A 23,409-nucleotide genomic window follows, 5' to 3' on the forward strand; every position below is an offset into this window, starting at 1 on the left:
TAATTATGCTCTGGGGGAATATGAAAGGCAAACAGTAGGAATACAAATCCATAATCGGAATATCGTGGTGAGCTAAGCTTGATAAAGCGACCACACTCAATGCTGATTCGTTATAATAATCTGGTGACTATCAGTTTTGTCTACTCTACACACATACAGATTCACTATAAATACCATTACTATGTGAATAATATTGTTATTCACTTGAGCCAATTTTCTGCCTTCCATTCTGTTCGAAAATATATAATGGGATAAAGAGGGACAAAGAGGGGAGGGGAGGAGCTTTCATAAATAATTCCACGGATTAATTGAAAATCAACGCTTCAATAAATTTCTCCCTGTATGTTATTGCAAAGCGACAGTATTTTATTTATAATTATTGTATTCAAATATTTCAAGACAAGAAGTTTGTTGTTTAGTTTAAAAAAAAAAAAATTTCTGCTAAATTGACTTCGTTTTTCAAACATATATTTGTAATTAGGTTTTTTGCATTTCGATTTGTATCTTCGAGCTACTGCATTTGTGGAAATGTGTCCTACTTTGTGGGATGCGGTGAATTTTGAAGCACGATTCATAAAAGGAGTAACTAACGTTTCAGGTGTATTAATTTTACATTTGATTAAAGTGCATAATTGTGGAGAGTAAATTACTAAATGGAAAATACAATTTCTTGAATAAAATTAACGTTTACCTAAATAAAAAATTTAATAATATTTTTCCTTTTTTTCCCTAATTTTTCAGTATTTTTTTTTCAGAAAAAACGTTACACCTAGAGAGATAATTTTTCTACTAACTCAGAAATTATTGTTTATAACTTTTCTTTTAGACATTATAAGAAATTTTTATTTTTTCAAAATTCAAAATTGTCGGATAAAATAACTAAAATTTTAAATAGTCAGAAAAACAAATTGCTGACATATTTTTTCTCATTTCAAATGACTATATACTCTATGTGAAACAAAAATTTTTGATAACATTCTACTACTAACTTATATTTAACAATATTTCAAAACAATTTTTATAAACAAATTATGATTTTTAAAAGACACAAATATTGACAAAGACATTTTTTTTCACATCGCTCTTATTTTATTTTTTCCAATGAATTTCGAAGATAAAAATTGTTTAATTTTATTATTTCACAATGTAATGGAAATAACGAACTTCTGGGGCGAAATCGGTTAACATGTTAAATTTTTAAAAAATTCAAATGTGATAGTCAATCGAAATACACAATTCATTTTCTGAAAAGTTCAATTTTATAAATTTTCATCAATCAAGATTCCATGTTCACTTCTGTTTTATAAAATTTATAAATTTTTTAAAATTCTCTACTTTCTTATCTGTATTTCAAATTTATCAACATTGTCGAGTTCTTTAATTATTTCACAAAGACGGGAATAAAATTACCTGTCAGAATATATATTTTTCAAAAATGTACATACATATAGTATGAATAAATGTCATTTTTAATATTATATATTTATTCTCAATTTAGCGAAAATGAAAAAAATTAGAGAAAAAGAAATATAAAAGAGTAATGAATGATTTTATAACTTTAAAGAGTTGAGCTCCGGTATTGTAACGGGAAAATCATTAGATGCTCTGTGAAAGGTTGCGTTTTCTTTCCTCAGTAGAAAATGAAAAAGTATTGAAGTGAGTTCGACCATTTATAAAGATTTTACTCCAGTTCAACTCGGACATGACAAATTGATGAGAAAACACAAACTTTCAACTTTTAGTTTTCTCCATATATATAGTATACGTATTTCTCGAAAATTCTGTTTTAATATCCAATAAAAAAAAATGAAGATACAGAAAGAAATATATTTTTTTTTTATAAAATAAATTATATAAATTAATATAAATACTTGAATGGCCCCTAATATAAAAACAGAATATTATTTATTTATTATCAATATTATTTGTTTTTTTTCTTCTGAAACAATCTTTTATTGTCTTTTTAAAAATTTAGGTTTAATATTCTTTAATATCATTTTTTATACTTGTATATTTTTTAATGAATTTTTCAAGATTGAAAATAAAGGAAAATAATTACTCACACTTTCGAGTATTTTTGTTTCAAGCATGTCCAATCTTTTGCTGTCATTTTTGACAGGTGTTGTACCATTGAACCAGGTGACATTGGCAGCAGGTCTCGCAGCACCAACAGAACACTCCAACAAAACCTGAGAGCCTCGAATCGCTTGTCCTCGTTTATTATTTCGTATATTCATCGTTAATGGGGCAACTGAAAAAAAATTATTATTATTAATTACAATAATTTTAGGTATTATTTATTATTAATTATAATTATATTAATTGCAACTAAAATTATTATTAAACTATTAATAATTGCAATAATATTATTTATTATTAATTAATAATTATAAATAATTATTTTCTAATAAAAATTTCTAAATTTTTATTAAAAAATAGTAAAAATTAATAAATATTAAAATTTTAAATAGTTGCAAATTAGATCAGAAAATCAGAAATGAATAAGTTTCATATATTATGGAAAATTGAAATTTTGCCCTAAAAACAGAAAATACGAATATCTTTAATTCAATAAGTAAAATCTTGCAAAATCCTTTTATGAATGCTTCTTATGCTGTTTGATGGCTCTCAATATATATCTGACAACAAAGAGACTATTTTATGTATATGCATACAAGTAGTAGTATTTTCTTAAATAAGTAAATTCTGAAAAGCTCAAGTATTGATTTAAGGAGAAAAAGACTAAAAATTTTATTCAGTTTAATATTTATACGAAAGGATATTTTCCAACACTTATACTTAAAAAAAAAAATTACAATAAATTTATTATTGTTTCTAAAAAAGTAAATATATACAATAAAATATAAATCACTCATTCCTCATGTTAGAAAATATAAAAATTGAAATAAAAATTAAAGAAAAAGTAATGAATATAATAGAATAAAATATAATAATAAAATAAAATTAACAATAAAATGATAAAAATATAAAAAAGAAATAAAAATGTAGTAATCTTTTTTTTTTACTTCGAAAAATTCCACGAATTTCTTCAGTTCGTAAAAATTTTTCAATACTCTGTGAAAATTGAGAAATAAATTTTTTACGAATATTAGTTAATTAGTTTTATTATCAAACGTAAACTTATTTTTAATTTATCGCTAATCTTCTTTGAGTTGAGAAGGATATAAATTACAAAGTAATCACCCAACTTAAAATAATAGATTCGCTTAACTAAAGTGACCTACTGACTAAGCGGTTGGCTGACCAAAACCGCTCTCCTCCACTTCGCCCATGATTCATGCGTCAATTCGCATTACTTCCGGTCGAAAAACATTTTACACAAGTTCAATAATTTAGTATAGAAAAAAATATACCTCAAAAAAGAAAAAAAAAGAATTCTCTCATCTACAATTTTTTTTTCTCAATTTCATCGAAAATATTTTCTGCTTTATATTAAAATTTGTATTCAATATTTGAAGAATTTATGATAAAATTTATAAAGTCACATTCTTATAATAATTAACGAAAAAAAAATTTGGAGGTATTTTTTTTATCAAGCTTCTATCTAAAAATTTTGTTTCATGAAAATTTGTTGGCCAATAAAAAATATATGATAAAAACTTTATTTATATAACAAACTTTAATTAGAGATTAAGTGAATAGAGAAAAAAATGTTATCAATGAATCAGTAAATAAAGAAAGTTCACTAGGATATCAGTAAGAAATAAATTTGATCTGAAAATCAATAATAAGTAATGAGGAGGAAAAAGGAGGAATTGTGTATCGTGGAGCAATATTTTATCTAAAGAGAGCTTAGAAAAGTTAATGAGAACAAGCGTGTCTTTCTCTTTAAGACGATAGTCATTTGTTAGAGAGAAAAGAAGAAGAAAAAAAGAGAAAAGGATAAAGGAAAAGCTTCCATCAGTCGTATTCTCTAACTATAGTTGAGGGGGAGGTAAAAAAGTACGCTGTCGTGACTCGACAGCTTCTACTAGTGGCGAGCTAATCCAACTTGAGTTCGAGTGAGTTCTATATACACAGAGAGACTCTACGCTCCCCCCTCCCCGCGCGTGTTTCGTTTCAGTAGCCCCTCTCAGCTTTCTAATCGTATCATGAAACTTTATAATGGTTGCTTACAAATTAAAACGGATTTCTCTCAAAAGAACGTGTCATTATAAAAATTCTCACCATAAAAACACTAACAAGCAATTTAGAAAAAACTACACTTACTAGAACAAAAAAATAAAATAAAATTCTTCTGTAACAAAACATGAAAAAAATTTACTCCACTGTTCGTTAAATTTGATATTTTACAAGAGAAAAAAAATATGGGAACAGAAATATTAGTGTAATTACAGAAGTACTCGATACGTATTTTTAAAAAACTTTTTTTTTTATGTAGCTAATATTTATAAATATTAACAGAGTGACAAAAATTTTAGTTTGACAAAAACTCAATTTTACTACTGATAAGAAAAATAAAATTTAATGAATAAAAGAAATTTTGTCTGATTAGAATTAAAATTTACTACCTACTGATTAAAAAAGGATATGAGTCTGACTATAGCTGACTCTTACTACTGAATACTATTTTCAAAAAATAATAAGAATTTTCTATTTTTCTATGATTAAAAATGAGCTTCGCTATACTGAAAATTGAATTCAAAGAATAATGAAAAGTTCAGGCTGACTAAAACTAAATTTTACTACTAAAAAGTAAAATTTTAATGAATAAAGAAAATTTTCTGTCATGAGCATTATAAAAATTTAGAACAAAAGTTTTAGTCTGACAGAAACTTAATTTTACTACTGAAAAAAAATAAAATTTAATAAATATAGAAACTTTTGCCTGACTAGAATTAAAATTTATTACTGATTTAAAAACTGACTTCAGTCAGTCTATAACTGACATTTACTGCTTAAAATTAGAAATAAAGTCGCTACGACGAAAAATTCCATGCAAGTACCCCCTGGAAATTCCATGGAACTTCTTCATGGAATTTTCGTGGAGTTTCCATGAAAATTCTACAAATTTTTTATTTTAAAAATATTTTAACTTTTCCAGGGATGTATTAGATAATTTTCAATATCTACTGTTTTAATAAAATTTCCCAAAAGAATTCAATTATTTAAAAAAAATTTTAATAAAATTCCATGCAGACATTTAATTATTTTTCATAAATAATAAAATTTTTTAACGAGATTCAATTATTTTCATGAATAAGAAACATCATCATAGAATTTCAATTATTTTTAATTTAATTTTGAATCGAATTCCTCGAAAAAAGTAATTATTCTTGAAAATTTTAATTTGAAATTCGTCGAAAAAATTCAATTATTTAAAAATTTGTTAATAAAATTCTTGATAAGGGTTCAATTTTGAAAAACATTTATTTATTCAATAAATTATTTATTTACATTTTATTTGTATTTAAATAATTGAATTCTCGTTGAATTTTCAAATAAAAATTGATTTAAAAATTAATTTCAATTAAAATTTTACATAATAATTAAATATTAAAAGCATTATAGCATGGATTTTCAAAAATAATTGAATTTTGAATATTTTTGAAGATAATTACATTTTTCGAAGAATTCACTTAAAATTGTATCAAAAATAATTGAAATCCTGTGAAGAATTTTATTATTAAGAAGAATAATTGAATTCTTGTAAAGAATTTTTATTACACTTTTTTAAAATAATTGAAATTCTGTGAAGAGTTTTATTAATTATGAAAATAGTTGAATTTTTGCAACGAATTTTTATTAATTTTTTATTTAAATAATTGAAATCCTGTAAAAAATTGGATTATTTATGAAAATAATTAAATTCTTGCAACGCATTTTATTACATTTTTTTAAATAATTAAATTCATTTAAGAATTTTTTTCAAAATAGTAGATTTTGAAAATATTTAAATTTCAGAGAAGAATTTCATTATTTGTGAAATGTAATTGAATTCTTGCAAAAAAAATTTTGAAAATAATTACATTTTTCGAGGAATTTATTTAAAATTGTATTAAAAATAATTGAAATCTAAAATCTAAAACTGTGTCAAATGACGATTTTTTGTTTTATAATCCACTCTCTTCTAAATAAACTTCTTTTTTTTTACTCTAATTAAGGAACTTGATACAATGTAGTAATTACGCAAAAAACACGCATGTGAAAATTCACGGATAGCGAATAGATATGAGGGAGAAAAAAAGACAGCAAGATAATAAGAATGTCGCTTTTTAAGAGCTTTGGATAAGGCCGCAGTGGCGTCGAAGAAATATGCAACGACCCATTTCCTCACCTTTCAACAAAACTCCCTTCGCTAACTAGCTATTCTTTTCTTTTACACCATTTTCTTCTTTCGCTAAACATTTTCTTTTCTCTAAATCTTTTCTCTAAATCTTTTCTCTCTCTCTGTTTCTCTCTCTGCTCTCTCCCTCTTTCACTATCACTTTCTTTCTTTCTATCTTTCTTTTTTTATTTTTTTCTGTCTCTCTTTCTTTCTCTCTCTATATATGTACTAGCAACAATAACTTCTTACTTACTTTTTTAAGTGATATGAGCAATTTTAAAAAGAATAGTAGTTCAGAATTTTTAATTCAAATTTTTGTTTATAAAAATAAAATATAAATTGGAATATATAGTTTTAATATTATTATAACAATGATTGCAGAAATTCAATTACTTTCAAAAGTAATAAAATTCTTCTCACAAAATTGAATAATGTTCAAAATTTTTTTTAAATTCTCATCAATATCACAATTATCTTTATAAATAACAAAATTCTTCTTCAAAATTCAATTATTTTCAAAACTGTCAATAAAATTCTTGTCATAATTTTAATTATTTTAAAAAATTTTCCGTATTTGAATGATTTTCAATATCTATACTATTTTAATAAAATTTTTGTAAAAGAATTTAATTATTTTTTTTGGAAAAATTTAATAAAATTGTACGTAAACATTTAATTATTTTCAGAACTGTAAACAAATGAATTGGAAAAATACAGAGATTGATATAGTTAATAATTTTTATCTCTATCTTTATCTCTATTTCAATCTTTTTCTCTCTCATGGACGACTCTTGCTACACGACAATAACGTGAAGGTTGTGCTTCACACCCCTAAAAAGTTTTAAGGTAAAATAGAATAGATGTGGCGAATTTGTGTGTTGCAAAACACTTTTCTTAGAGAGGGTAAACTGACAGACGTGTTTGGATTTACGCTTGAGAGAAGTTACGTTTACTGAGAAAAGGATAGAGTGGGGGAGAGAAAGAGAAACATATAGACAGAATGATGAGAGAGAGAGAGAAAGAAATATAGGAAAAAAGAGAGAGAAAGAATTACATAGAAAGAGAGAATTTTTGAGATCGAGGATGGTTGAAAACGAATACATCAGCATATTTCGCAGAAAAGCATTCGCGCTATGCTGTAGATAGCGGACTTGACCTTTTGTCATATTTTAGCATATGCTAGGATTGAATGTTGTATGTATGTATATATATATAGAAAGAGAGAAAGAGAGAAAGAGAGATTCAATGTTGAGGTGAGTCGATCGAACGCAAATGCAATTTCCTCATATTAGATTCACGGCTCGCTTCCTCATTAACGTTGGGTTTTTCTCACAACCACGAGAGATCCAATGCTTTTGTCTTTCTAACGATCAACGCGCTTTTGTCGAACCCACTTTCTACATCATGCCTTACAAAGGATTAATTAATCTCCTTTCAATTTCCTAACGAACTTCTAACTTGTATATATATATATAAAACATATACACATATAAAGCATTAATTCTTTGACACCTATTATTTAATTATCTATTGTTACTATAGCTGGACATGTAGTGCATATATATATATATATTATTTTAGACTATATTTCTTGTTTATTGATATTATTTTTAGTTAAACAAGATTTTCATCTTTCTTTGAATAAATTTTCCAGTAGTAAAAACCAGTTGTAGTCAGACAGCAATTTTCGTTAATACTTAAATTAATTATTTAATTGTTAAGGTCATTTTTACATTCACTATTTAATGCGGAGTTAGTAAAATAATCAGAGTTTCAGTCTGACTAAAACTGAATTTTACTACTAATTTTTACAACTAATTTTTACTACTAAAAAGTAATGAATTAATTAATTAAAACAATATTTTTTAACTAAAAATGACTTTGACTACTGAAAATTAAATTTACTAAATAACGAAAATTTCTGTCCGACTACAAGTGGTTTTTACTATACTGAAAAGTGAATTTTTATAAATGATAAAAATTTTGTCTGATGAAAACAAAATTTTACTACTAATTACAAAACTGACTTCAGTCTGACTACAACTGATTTTCACTACTGAAAATTATAATTTAATTAATAATAAAAATTTTGTGTATGACTGGAATTAAATTTTTTTACAGATTACAGAAATGTCCACAGTCTGACATTAACTGACTTTTACTACTGAAAATAATAATTAATGAATAATACAAAATTTTTTTCGACTGAAAGATACTTTCAACATTCAATACAGATTTCAAAGAACGACATAAATTTAGTCTGACTATAACAGACTTACACTACTGAAAACTAAAATTTAACGAATAAGATCAATTTCGTGAAAAATTAATTAAGTATTCAGTAGTTGAAGTCAGTTTTAAAAGATTTTTATTTTTCTTTAAATTTAGTTTTCAGTAGTACAAGTCTGTTATAGTCAGTCTCAAGGGAGTTTCGTAAATTTTCATTTTATTCAGCCAAGATTATTATTTATCAAATTTTACATTTTAGTAGTAAAAGTAAGTTGTAGTAAGCACCGTAAATTTCATCATTAATCTTTGAATTCACCTTTCAGTAACAAAAGTAATTTTTATTTAAACATTTTCATTGATTTTTTAATGTAGTCATTACTTTTGCTTGATTTGTAATAAAATTATTTCAAATCACTTTAAATATAATTTAAAAGTCTGTTTTCTCCTCTTTGAATAGAATTATTATTTTAATAAAAAACTTATTGTAAATGAAAAACAAAAAATCTCCAGAAGGAAGAAATTCATACTTCAACTTGGCAGGGATTTTTTATTTATTCATTTTTTTTTCCATCAAAATAGAAAAGAAGAGAGGGGAAAAAAGAAAATAAGTGACAACTATAGTGATAAGAGAGATAAATAAAATTAACCATACACTGTATCATTCTGTAGCAGATGGTTAATAAAACGGCGAAATGTAGTTTAATGTAGCGCATGACATGAACGAAAACGATACTATTATTCACGCAAGTTTTCGTGATATTTTTTCGCGTTCAAAAAGCAGCCGGAGATTTAGTGCTTTAACAAGAGTAGACAGTTGTGGAACGAACCGAAAAGCAAAATCTGACATGAAGCTCATGCATTTTATCCTTTGAGAAGGGTTATATGTATATCCCTATTTTCAGAATATCTGACCAGTGAAAAATAAATTGAAAGCATTTCGTAAATGTCAGCAGGTCGATAATGAAATATATGTGCGATTTGTTTTGTTTTTTTTTATTTTTACAGAAAATGGAAAAAAAAGACCAATTAAACTTTATCTTCACTATATAATATTTTTCTTTTTTAGAATTTTAAGGGATTAAAATCGACTAATATTTAAATCAACTTATCTTGACAGGAGCTTTCAATTTTTAATGAGAATTATCTTCATCGTTAATAAGTAACTAAAATTTTTTTTTTCATTTATGTATACTTTGACAAGAGAATATGGATACGAGAAATAGGATTAAAAATATTTTTGAAAGTAGATCACAGTCTTTATGGAAGAGTGTATTATTCATTATATTGATAAAGATTATTTTCCAAATGGAAAAAGTGGAAAGGGGCAGATATTCCATGAATATAGAAAAAATGAATGTTTATATTTAAAAAAAATAGAGAAAATAGGTTTTTATAAATTATTTAATTATTTTCTTCTTTGTATTTTTAATCAGAAATTCTAATAAAATGTTATTTCAATTTATCAAATGCTAAAGTTTTCTTATTTTTTTCATATTAAAATTAATAATAAAACCTGAGTCTGACTAAAACTGTTTTCACTACTGAAAACTAAAATTTAATTATTGAAAACAATTTTGTCTGACTAGAATTAAAATTCACTAATAATACCAAAAATTTTACTACCAAAAATAATATTCAAAAGATAATAAAAAATCTATTAAACTAAAAGTGACTTTCACTATACTGGAATACAGATTTCATGCAATGACAATAGTTTTAGTCTGACTAAAACTCGATTTTACTACTGAGAAGTTTAATGAATTTAAGGAAATTTTTACTCACTAGCATGAAAATTCATTACTAATTACAAAACTGACCTGAGACTGACTACACCTAGTTTTTACTACTGAAAACATTATATAGAGAAATCAAAAATTTTGTTAAGTTAAAAATTAAAAATTGAATTTTACTATTGAAGATTAAATTCAAAGAATAATGAAATTTTCCGTCTGACTACAATTGACTTTTACTACTTAAAAATTAAAATAGTTAATATTGGAAATTTTATCTGCCTATTTAGAATTAAAATTTACTACTAATTACGAACTTCAAAGAATTTAAATTTTTTATAAATGATACACTAAACTACTACTATTTTACCTTATTAAATAAAATATTTTTTCAGTCTGACTATAACTGACTTTTACTACTGAAAACAATATTCAAAAGATAATAAAGTCTTACTGCTATTAACTTTTACCACTAAATACTGAATTAACATGAAAATTTACTACTAATTACAAGACTAATCTGAGTTTGACTGTAACTGATTTTTACTACTGAAAATTAAAATTTAATTACTGAAGATATTTTTGTCTGACTAAAATTAAAATTTACTACTGACAAATATCTAATCTGAGTATGTTCAAAAGTGAGACTTTTACTTTTACTACTAATAATATAATTCAAAGAATAATGAAAACTGTAGGCTGACTACAACTGGGTCTTACTACTGACTAAAAGAAAAATTTGATAAATAAAGAAAGCCTTGTCGAAGTAGAAATAAAATTAACTATTGATAACAAAACTCAGTCTGACTCTAACTAACTTTTACTACTGAAAATAGTATTCAAAGAATAATAAAAATCTTGTTGGACTAACAATGACTTTCAGTACTGAATACTACATCCCATTAATGACAAAAGTTTTAGTGTGACAAAAGCTGAATTTTACTATTGAAAAGAACACTAAAATTTAAATAATAAAGAAAATTTTGTCTGTCGAAAATTAAAATTTACTGATTTAAAAACTGACCTCAGTCTTTCTATAACTGACTTTAACTGCTTAAAACTATATTTAAAAAATAATGTCTGGTCATAACTGACTTTTTCCACTGAATACCAAATTCAATGAATGATACGAGTTTCAGTCTGACTAAAAAGGGATTTTACTACTGTAAACAAAAATTCAACGAATATAGAAAATTTTGGCTGACTAGAATTAAGAATTACTACTGATTAAAAAACTTCCCTTCGTCTGACTGCAAATATCTTTTACTACTGCACAAAAATACCTCAAGTTAAAAACAATCAACAAATAAATATAAATTTATTTATAAAGATTTTATAGATTTAAAAAAAAAGATATCATGTGACTTTTATAAAATTGCAATTACTAGGAGAAAAAGAAAGTAAATTGATTTCCGACTCCAATTGTTATTGGATGGTGGAAAAAAAAAGAAAAGTATTTCTGATGTTTCACTGCAATCAAGTTTTGATATAAAAGAGGTAATGAGAAAGTAAGTTTAACCCCTTAACAGTCCATGGCCCATATATGGCCACGAAAAGTCGTGCCACCTTTGCGTCTGTGGCCATATATGGCCATCTCAAAAAAAAAATACTAAACATGATTTGATTTTAGTAGCGAAGTACATACTACTATTTTTGGGGTCGCTGAATCCGAATCTGAAGTCAGATTTAAAAAATTCAAAATGGCGGACCCAAAATGGCGACTTCAAAAAATAAAAAAATTTCAAATTCGCTTGAAACTCGTTACTCGGGGGTTTTCGGGGTCCCTGATTACAAATATGATGTCAGATTTTCAAAATTCAAAATGGCGGATCCAATATGGCGGATAATTTCAAGATTAATGCGATTCGATTAAAATTCGTTTCTCGGGGGTTTTTGGAGTCGCTGAATTTGAATTTGATGTTCGTTTTACAACATTCAAAATGGCGGATCCAATATGGCAGATAATTTCAAAATTTATGCGCTTCGATCGAAATTCGGTTCCTGGGGTTTTTTGGGGTCGCTGAATTCGAATTTGATGTTCGTTTTTCTAAATGCTAAATTGTGGATTCAATATGTCGATCAAATTTTTTGAATGTTGACAAATTTGTCTAAAATGTTTACTCAGGGGTTTTTGAGGTAACTTCATATTTTTTTCGCATCAATCTTGAAATCATCCGCCATATTGGATCCGCCATTTTGAATTTTGAAAATCTGACATCATATTTGTAATCAGAGACCCCGAAAACCCCCGAGTAACGAGTTTTAAGGGAATCTGAAAAAAAAATTTTTTTTGAAGTCGCCATTTTAGGTCCGCCATTTTGAATTTTTTAAATCTGACTTCAGATTTGGATTCAGCGACCTCGAAAACCTCCGAGAAATGAATTTCCCTTAAAACGCTTTAATTTTAAAATTATCCACCATATTTGGTCGCCATATTGGATCCGCCATTTTGAATTTTCAAAAACTAACCTCAAATTCGAATTCAGCGACCCCAAAAACCTTATATATGATTAAATCATATTTTTTTGTAAACTTTTTTTTCGGACCGTTTTTGGACCACAAGCGATTTTCAACTGGACTGCGAAGGGGTTAAAAAACTTTTTCTCCCATTGAAATGACATTGGAAGAGGAATATTGGTCTACGTGAATCAGGTATAGACATTTATTTTAAAATCCCCCAACGTTTTTATTTCAAAAGGATCAGCTTTCTTTGAATTGAAAGTTTAGATTTAGTCTCTTTCTCTCTCCCTCTCTCTCTTCTTTTTTTCTTCCTTCCTTCGATCAATTATTTATCAAGACGGAAAATCGAGAAATGTTTTACGTATTATACTTGAATAGTGAACGAAAGATTAAAGGGGCGTAGTTTGGGAAATCTATTTTACGAATGCAGAAGACAAACGTTATTACCGAAGTTGGACCATTAAACAGGGACCATCTGTAGAATAGCATTTCTTTTTCTTAAACTCTCTGATATTCCTATAAGAATCCCTCCTCTCCCCCCTCTTTCTTTCTCTTTTCACACAATCTTTGATATTAAATTTTCAATTTAAAAGTAAAAACAATGTTTTCTTTATGCAAGAGAAAATGAGCTTTAAAAAAAAAAATTATATAGATAGAAAATTAGAAAAATAAAAATTGTACAATTGGAAAATAAAAAGGTTACAAATTGTAAATATAGAAAATTATGCAGAGAGAAAATTAAAGAGAAAAAAAAATTGACTAATTAGTGTCAGTAATTAGTAATTGATAACTAATTAGTAAAAGTTAATTACATGTTGTGGTATTATGCTAATGAAACATTATTCAGCACTTTCGGATGAGGGTTCAAAGCAAAACTTCTGTCACGGCACTGTTTTCCCAAGAGGTGAAGGATCAAACAATAAAGTCATGTAAGCAGTATAATTGCACACTGATTTAATTGTCAAAGACTTTGAAACTAATAAACAATATTGAATTCTTTCAGTGGATAAAAGAAAAGAAATCATCAAATAAACGATGGAAAAATAATTTTTTTCTTTCCTGAGATTATTAAATTCTTGATTGGAGAAAATTGGATAATTAAAAAAAGAATCTTTTCAGAGAATTTCTAACAATTAATAAAATACGTAAATTCCGGAGAATAAAATTTAGTGATTTTATATTCAAGATTTTTAAGTAAATATTTATTTAATATTTATTTTTGATTTCAAATTGTTTTACAGATCAATTGTCGTGTAAAAAGTTTGACAAATAATTTGTAAATGGAGTTTTTAGTGTTTTAGAAAAATTAATTCCTTCAGAATTTTGACAATAACAAGATTTTTACGGGACAAGGAAATACTAAGGAAATTTTCTCCAAAGTATTAAAAAATATCAAATTATTGAAAATCTATGAATTTTCTTTCTCAAATTAAAAAAAATTCGTAAGTGGAGTTACAGTTGCAATTTTTGTAAATAATTATTTTATTACTTATTTATATTTTCAAATAATTGAATTCATGTATTAATTTTTCTTGAGAATTGATTTGAAGAAGAATTTCAATTACAATTTTAGAAAATATTTAAAGAATTGAAAGAATTGCAGTTCTAATATTTAGAAATAATTAAATTTCAAAAATCAAAAGTTAATTAAAGGAAAGAATTGTTAACTTCTTTCACATTTAATTTAAATTTCGAAAGGTTTTACATTAAAAATATTTTTATATTTTAATTCCTGCAGTGGATAAATTAATAACAATGTATTTAAATATTTATTAAAAATAAATTAATGAATTTTGAAAATTTTTTTTTAGAAATTCGGAAAAAAGAGGTTTTTAAAAAATCGTAATTAAAATTTTTTGAAAATAGTTGAATTCTTGAAAATAATTTTAAAAAATTGAAAAAATAGGAAAGTTTCTTAAATTTCATTGATATAAATTTTATATTTTAAAGAATTTTATTTTCTCGCTTTAAAAAAAGTGTTTGTTAATATTATTGTATTTTGCGAAGAATTACAGCTAAAAATTTGAAAAATAATTAAATTTTGAATAAGTTTTTGAATTTAAATAATTATTTTATTGTTGAATTTTAATAAGAATTGATTTAAATAAAAATTTCAGTAAAAATTTTGAAAAATAATTAAATACATAATTAAAATAAGAAACATTATTTAACTAAATAATTGAAGTAAGAAAGATTTTTGAACAAAATGATTGAATATTAGAAGCGTTATCACAGGAATTTTAAGAAATAGTTAAATTTCAAAATGTTTTTAAATTGAAATCTTTTTAACATTTTAATCAATCTAGAAGTACAATAATATTAAAATGTTTATTTTAAAAAATTATTCATATATTATTTTCCTGTAAAAGTTATTAAAGTTTTAAATTATTTTATTAAAAATTCTAAGTAATATTTGACTTTTGGAAAAATTGCATTTGTAATTTATAAAAATAATTAAATTTCAAAAGGTTTTACATTGGAATTATTTGAAATTTTAATTAAAATAAATAACAATAAGTTTTTAAATATTTGTTTAACCAAAATTATTAGTTTTGAAGAATTTAATGCAGAAATTCTAAGAAAATTAGTTTTTAAAAAATCTTAATTACAATTTGTTGAAAATAGTTAAATTTTCGAAAATAATTTTAAAAATTTGTAAATATAGGAATGTTTCTCAAATTTTCTTAAAATACATTTTATATTTCAAAAAATATTATTTTTTCACTTTAAAAAATTGTACTTAAATACGATTGTATTTTCTGAAGAAGAATTATAACTAGAAATAGGGAAAATAATTAAATTTTACAAAAATTTTTGTACTTAAATAATTCAATTATCGTTGAATTCTGATAAGAATTGATTTAATATCGAATTTCAGTTCAAATTTAGAAGATAATTTAATATTAGATACGTTATAACAGGAGATTTAAAAAATAATTAAATTTTGAAAGGTTTTTAAATTAAAATTTTATATTTGAGAGAATTTAATTTTATTATTTTTAAAAATTATATTATATATTATATTTTTATTTTATATTTTTTTTTAAAAAGTAATCACAAAATGTCAAAAAGAAAGTTTTTATATCTATAACAATGAGCACTAAACTTTCTAGTTTTTTTTCTATTTTTTACTTAAGTCAATTATATACTAGATAAAATTTACTGCAAAATAATAATAAATTTCTTTTACTATCAAAATAATAATAAATTTAATAAGTAGAAAACTAATTTGAAAAAGTGTATCGATTTTTTTTTCTTTAAATTGCATAAAATACGCACACGAGTTGGCAAATAAATTGCCTTTCTGGTTTATGGATATGAAACTGGCGCTATATGACTTTCTTCGAACAGCTCGTTGCGTCCAAAGTCATTTCTTTTATTGTCACTAAAGCATAAAAGTATAGTTGTGGAATAGCTTTTGCGAGGAGATTTGCTGCAGAAAACCTATTATTAAAACAGGGGAAACACTGTAAAATTTAATCCCAAAACGGTGGCAGTTGAAACTGAAAATCAGGCATTTAGAGAATATATCGTAAAGAGCACTAAAAGCTAAGCACATGGATAAGAGAACAAACTTATTTAATTAACACCATCCTATGAGGGAGAGTAAGAGAGAGAGAGAGAGTGAGTAGTACGCGTGCTAGGTAAACACTCCGAAATTGCCTGCTATCTATGCTGCATAGCTCTAACATTCAGACGTAATTACAAGTGTCTTGAATTTCACATAAGTATGCGCACTCAACTCTGTTTTATCATTCAACGAAAACTTTTAGACAAATCAAAATTACAAGTACACATTTTGGTTATTACATGTGTAAATATTTAATACACAACTTGAGCAGAAAATAATCCTTTAGAAACAACGAATTATTAATTCATGCAAATTATTTCAAAATGATGTATACATATTTTATTGCCTCATTAAATTTTATTAACTTCTTGTCGCGCATAATTTACTTAACAATTTTTTTTTCATTTCTTATTCAGTAATTATTTGGTGGCATTTCGATATAATTTTCGCAAAAGTTACCTGAGTCTGACCAGAAATGAATTTTACTACTAAAAACTATTGTCAAAGAATAATAATCTTGCTTGCCTAAAAAGGACTTTTATTGATGAAATATAAGTTTAAAATAAAACTGAACAGTTCAGTCTGACTACAAATGATTTTTACAACTAAAAGGTAAATTTAAATAGAGGCCTCTTTTAATAAATAAAAAAAAAATTTGTCTGACTAAAATAAAAATTTACTACTGATAACAAAACTGACGTGTGTCTCACCAGAACTGACTTTTACTACTGAAAACTATAGTCAACGAATAATAATAAGAATTTTGCTCGTCTAAAGATTACTTTTACTACTGAAAAGTGAATTTTAATAAATAAAAATATTTTTGTCTGACTAACATAAAAATTTACTACTAATTACGAAACTGACCTGTTTTTGACTAGAACTGACTTTTACTACTGAAAACTATAGTAAATGAATAATAACAATTTTGCTCGTCTAAACATTACGTTTACTACTGAAAAGTGAATTTTCATAAATAAAAAAAAATTTGTCTAACGAAAACAAAAATTTACTACTGATTTCAAAAGTGTCCTGACATTTACTAGAACTGAGTTTTACTACTAAAAACTATAGTCAAAGAATAATAATAATGTTGCTTGTCTAAAAATGACTTATACTAATTAAATAAGAATTCAAATAAAAATGAACATTTTAGTCTGACTAGAGTAGATTTTTACTACTGAAAAGTAAATTTTAACAAATAAAACGAAATTTCGTCTGACAAGAATTTAAATTTACTACTAAGTACAATTCTTAGACTACAACTAATTTTATACTACTAAAATGTAATGAATGAATTATTTAAATAAATTTTGTTCAACTAAAACTGATTTTGACTACTGAAAACTAAATTTAGTCTTACTAGAACTGAAATTTACTACTAAATTCTATAGTCATACAATAATAATAATCTTGCTTGTCTAAAATTCACTTTTACTACTGAAATATGAGTTTAAATAAAACTAAACATTTCAGTCTGACTATAACAGATTTTTACTACTAAAAGATTAATTTCAATAAATAAACAAAATTTTGTCTGATTAAAATAAAAATTTACAGATTACGAAACTGACCTGCGTCTGACTACATCTGATTTTTACTACTTAAAATATTAATAAAATCTTGTTTGCAAAAAAAAACCACTTTCACTACTTACAATAAAGCTGACCTGAGTCTGACTAAAACTATCCTTTACTACTGAAATCTGTATTTAATGAATAATTGAAAAATCTTGTTTAACTAAAAAAGACTTTGATTACAAAAAACTAAATTTAATAAATAAAGAAAATTTCAGTCTGACTACAAGGGATTTTTACTACTGAAAAATGAAAAATTTACTATTGAAAATTACATTCGAAATTCTTTGAATAAAATTTTACAATAAAAATATTATTTTACTAAACGTCTCTTATGTAATTTAATAATAATAATAATATGATTTAAATTGTATTTTGTTGTATTTCACTTTGTCCTCTAAAATATTTATCGATTGAAATTTTAATTGACTTTCAATTTTATTAATCCTGAGTTTTTAATATTAAAAATTTTAAGTATTCTACTTTTGATCAAACTCAATTATACTTGATCATATAACAAATAGGAAGTAAATTTTAATAATTTATAAATAAAATCAAAATTTCAATTAATTTTAATTTCAATTAATTTTAAATCAATTCAAATCGAAATAGTTCTTGATTTAGAACCATTTAAAATTTAAGTAATGCAAAGTTCAATCGTCCTTGGATTTAATTCATGAAAACTTTATAAAATATAAATTTTTAATTACATTTTCCAATTAATCAAGATGAATTTTAATTATTACAAAATGTCAAATTTAAACACTACTGAAACTTTAATAATTCATTAATTTGAATTGATGAAAATTGGATAATTATTTCTCACTTTTTAAATAATGACAGAAAATTAATAAAGAAAAATTGTCTTCTACTTCATCTGCGAAATTCGATAGATTCTAATTTCAGTTCATTACAACAATATTTCTAAAATAACTGAAATATCTGTAACTCCTCGTGAAATTTTAATTTCTTTCATGGATTTAGTGCATTGGATTATTGCAGAAATTGGAAAAATTGATTTTTATTTCATTTCTCTACTTTGCACTACTTATTATGATTTAAATAGACGAATTATTGTCATTTAATTTTACATCTGATGAAATTTTCTTTTGTTTTAATTTTTCTTCTAGTTCTCAAAGTTCACTAGGGTAAATTTTAAATAGGTAAATTTTAATGTAGTCGAATTTTAATTAAACCGAATTTTAAATTAACCGATTTATTAGTTTTTTTGAAGTTTTGTTATTTAGAGGAATTTTTATTCAGTCCAATATTCATTTAAAAAAATATTCATTTAGATCTAAATCAATCAATTATATTCTAATTATAAATTAATATTTCGAAAATTTTCTTCTTAATGAATTTCGACTTAATTAAAATTTGAAAATTTTTGACAAATTTCCTTCATGTGTACATTATAAAAGAAAAAAAAATTCCCCTTCTTTCATCTTTTATAAAATCTTTACGCAATCTAAAGTGTAAAATATTTTCCAATCGAAATTTTTACCTTGATTTTATGAAAATTGGATTATTCAAATTTAACAGTTTGATAACATGAATTCTTTGTGAAACTTGAAATTTCATTTCCCCTTTTATGTATATGTATATAGAATTCTGTTTGAAATAAAGTAACGTTCAATTTTTGCTGACAATTTTTTTTTTTTGCAAGTATCCTTAAAATTTACTGGGAAAAGAAAATCTAAAGAATGGGATTTTTCTAGAACTCAAAAAAATTTTTTGTAGTATTAGAAATTGCTTTTCAATACTTCACAAATAAATTAACAAATTTCCAAAATAGAAAAAAGAAATTAATACAAAATAAATAATTTTATATTTGAATTTCTATTTTCTGTTTTCTTCAGTTTTATAATAAACACAAAAATAAAATTCAGTTTAAGAAAATATATTTCGATCATTTGAACGACCTACGCCGTACGTACCTTTAGACCGATAAATAAAGTTTTAATTAAATTTCTTTAAAACTACATAATGGTCCGGAGAATCTTCACCGCAAATCTTGAACTATTATTTTCTTTTAAAATGACAAAAAGTAATTACTTCATGCCATTCTCCAAGTTAAATAAATTAATTACCTTTTGAGAACTTAACTTTTCTTTTCTTAAAGTTTCAACTAAAAACTTTTTAATATGAGGGAATATACTGAAGAAAAATGCATATATATATATATATATTAAAATAAAAATGAAACAGAAAACAGTTAATATGACAGTATAAAAGTTTTTAACTTACGATACAAATAAAAAAATTGTGAAATTAATATTTTAACTTAATTTTTAAAAGCCATTTTTCGATTAATACTTTTAAAACTGTTTTTCAAATTTCTCTCTAAAACAATTCTCTGATATTATCTTTCATAATTATTTTCTAATATTATTTTTGAAAATTAATTTTTAATGTTCTTTTCCAAATTAGAGCCGACTAAATTATTTATTTCAAATTATTAATATACTTTCAAATTTATTTTAAATTTTAATTGATTTACATAAAAATTGTTTTCTTAAAAAATATTTCTGAAATAAAATGTTTTCTTATAAAAAACGAATATTGTAGTAGACTCTGAGATAAATACACTTTCATTTTACCCAAATAAATAATATTTGGTTTAAAATTTTAAATAAAACATTTTTACAAATTTCCATTTTTAATTAATTTTAATCACTATTAATAGTAATAAAAATGATTAAAATCAAAAAACGCAAATAAATTTGTCTCACTTTTAAATTACCTAATACTCTTAAATTGATTATTTAAAAATATTTTTGAAATAATTATTGAAAATTCTTTTTGAAAATTAATTTTCAATATTATTTTCAACATGATCAGAATTTTTGTCGCATAGAAATTTCCGGGGAAGAGAAAATATCAGAAAAGTACTCACCGTGAACGTCTAATCTGATGTCAATTGTGAGAGGCTCAGCAAGAGTAAGACTGCTGCTGATCTTGCAAGTAAGGTTAGCGCCTAATTCACTGCGTGTAACCTGCAGATTCAACAGGCTGCTTCCGGTGCCGATTCCATTTTCTTCAACTTGCGACGTGCTTTCCGCTGCAATAAAAGTAAAAAATAATTTTCAGGAAATTGCCCGCTCAATATCTGACAGAGGATCACTGATAATATTGATTAACCTCAAAATCAAATTATCTCAAAAAAAAAGAAGAAAAATAAATTTAAAAAATTCACTGAAATAATTATTGGCTCCATATTGCTCCGCTAGGTTCGGAATATTGCGCCGCAATATTGCAATAAAAAATGCTTTGCAAAAAAAAAAAACTTAAATGCTTTTCTTTTTTCAATTTTCATTTATTTTTTCAATTATTTTTAATTTTTAGTTTCAATAAATTAACATAGGCGAATTTGGGGCACTATTGCATGGCAACGTTGGAGTAATATTGCACGGAAATATTAAGATAATATTGCTTAAACATTGCTGCAATATTGCTAAAAATATAATTGAATAATAAAAATAAATAAAAAATTACCTTCTAAAAATTAAATACAAAAAATAAAAAGTTGCACGAAATAGAAAAATAATATTGCACGAAATATTAAAATAATACTGCCCTAACATTGCTGCAATATTGCTTGAAAAATAATAATTTATAAAATACTACAAAAATAAATAAAATGCTTTTTTGTTTCCTAACTTTATAAAAAAATTTCTTTTTAAATATTATCAATTTTAAAATTAATGTATTGAAAATCATTGAATTCTTGCAAAGAATTTTATCAAAAAATTTGAAGAGAATAATTGAATTTCTTCGAAGAATTTTTTTATTTATGAAAATAATTGAATTTTCGTGATGAATTTTATTAAAATTTTTAAAAATCCTAATTAATTTCTTTTGAAGAATTGCTTTCAATTTTTTTAAATAATGAAGTTTGTTTATTAATTTTAATTTAAAATTTTGAAAGCAATTGAATTTAATTAAAATTTTATATTGAGAATAATTAAATTCTTAAGAAAAATTTTATTATTTATAAAAACAATTTAATTCTTGCGAAGAATTTTACTATTTATAAAATTAATTGAATTGTTCCAAAGAATTTATTAACATTTTAGAAAATAAATGAATTTTATGTAAATATTTGAAAATAATTAAATTATTTCGAGGAATTATATTAAAATTATTTTGAAAAGAATTGAATTTGTGCAAAGGATTTTAAAATTTATAAAAATAATAAACATGTTTCGAGGAATTTATTAAACTTTTAAATTGTTGAATTGTTTTGAAAATTTTATAGAAATATTTGAAAATAATTAAATTATTTCGAAAAATTCAATTAAAGTTGATTCGAAAATAATTGAATTTCTGTAAAGAATGTTATTAAAATTAAGCATATTCAAAATAATTGTATTTTAATTGTATTTTTAATTTAAAAATTGTATTAAAAGTAATTTAATTTCCATGTAGAATTTTTTTAAAATATATTGAGAATAACTGAATGATTTTTAGAAAATTTTAAATTCTTGTTGAAATTGAATTTTATGGAAATTTTTGAAAATAATTAAATTATTTCGTGTAATTTTATTTAAATTCGATTAAAAACAATTTAATTCCTACAAAGAATTTTAGTATTTATAAAAATAGTTGAATTGTTTCGAAGAATTTATTAAAATTTTAGGAAATAATTGAATTTATGGAAATATTTGAAAATATTTTAATTCTGACGAGGAATTCAATTAAAATTGTTTTGAAAAGAATTGAATTTCTCGAAAGAGCTTTACAATTTATAAAAATAATTGAATTGTTTCGAAGGATTTATTAAAATTTTCGAAGATAATTGAATTCTTAAGTGGATTATTTAAATTTTGATTATGAAATTATTTAAAAATTTTTATTATAAAATAAAAAATTTTGTAATTGCATAACAATAATAAACTGAATATCACGTTTCGCGTGATAGCGCACGTATCATTTGCTAGTAGATAAATAAAATACAAAACAAATAAATAAAAAAAAGTAAAGAAATGGAAAAAAAGAAAAACGAAAATGCAAAAAATACAAAATAAAGTTCATACTTTATTTTGTATTTTTTGCATTTTTATTTTTCTTCTTTATACAAAATACAATTTTTCCAATGTTTCCTCAAATAGTGAGGCAATATTTCCTCCCATATGTATCAAAATAACAAAATTTAATTCAGTTTACGTTTTCTCCTTACGATGAAAGTGTGAAAATCGAAATAATGAATTTTTAAAAGTCAATTTCATAGATATAGAGGAAAAGACGCTTTTAAGGTCGATTGAAAAATCGAGATGGTTTACATTTGAAACAAAATGAAAATTCAAAAAAAAAATAATAATAAGAAAAAAAGGAAGTAAAAATAAAAAAGAAAAACTTACATTCAAGAAGCTTATCGCCGTTGTACCATTCAACGATTGGAACGGGACGACCTTCACTACTCTCGCACCTCAAGGAAATCTTGGTACCATCGTTTATTGGTCCCAAGACTTTTCCTGTTTCGAGAGTTGCTTTTGTATCTTCGTCGATAACACGAACGTACACTGGTTGAACTGAAACAAAAATAGAAAAACA

At 24.0% G+C, this 23,409-nt stretch overlaps 1 protein-coding gene across 9 annotated transcripts in view; it reads right to left on the reverse strand.

The window, feature by feature from the left end:
- LOC122512886 (hemicentin-1) overlaps positions 1 to 23,409 on the reverse strand; it is a 349,783-nt gene that overhangs the window by 98,716 nt on the left and 227,658 nt on the right. For all 9 annotated transcript variants that reach the window (XM_043629017.1, XM_043629012.1, XM_043629010.1 and 6 more), the window contains exons 4-6: positions 23,217 to 23,387; positions 20,753 to 20,917; positions 2,064 to 2,251 (exon numbers count right to left, since the gene is read on the reverse strand). In XM_043629017.1, coding sequence (XP_043484952.1) covers positions 2,064 to 2,251; positions 20,753 to 20,917; positions 23,217 to 23,387 — 524 coding nt within the window. The remainder of the gene's footprint in view (positions 1 to 2,063; positions 2,252 to 20,752; positions 20,918 to 23,216; positions 23,388 to 23,409) is intronic.

This window comes from Leptopilina heterotoma, unplaced genomic scaffold (genome assembly GCF_015476425.1).
Source record: "Leptopilina heterotoma isolate Lh14 unplaced genomic scaffold, ASM1547642v1 Lhet_13, whole genome shotgun sequence".
Lineage (NCBI taxonomy): Eukaryota > Metazoa > Arthropoda > Insecta > Hymenoptera > Figitidae > Leptopilina > Leptopilina heterotoma.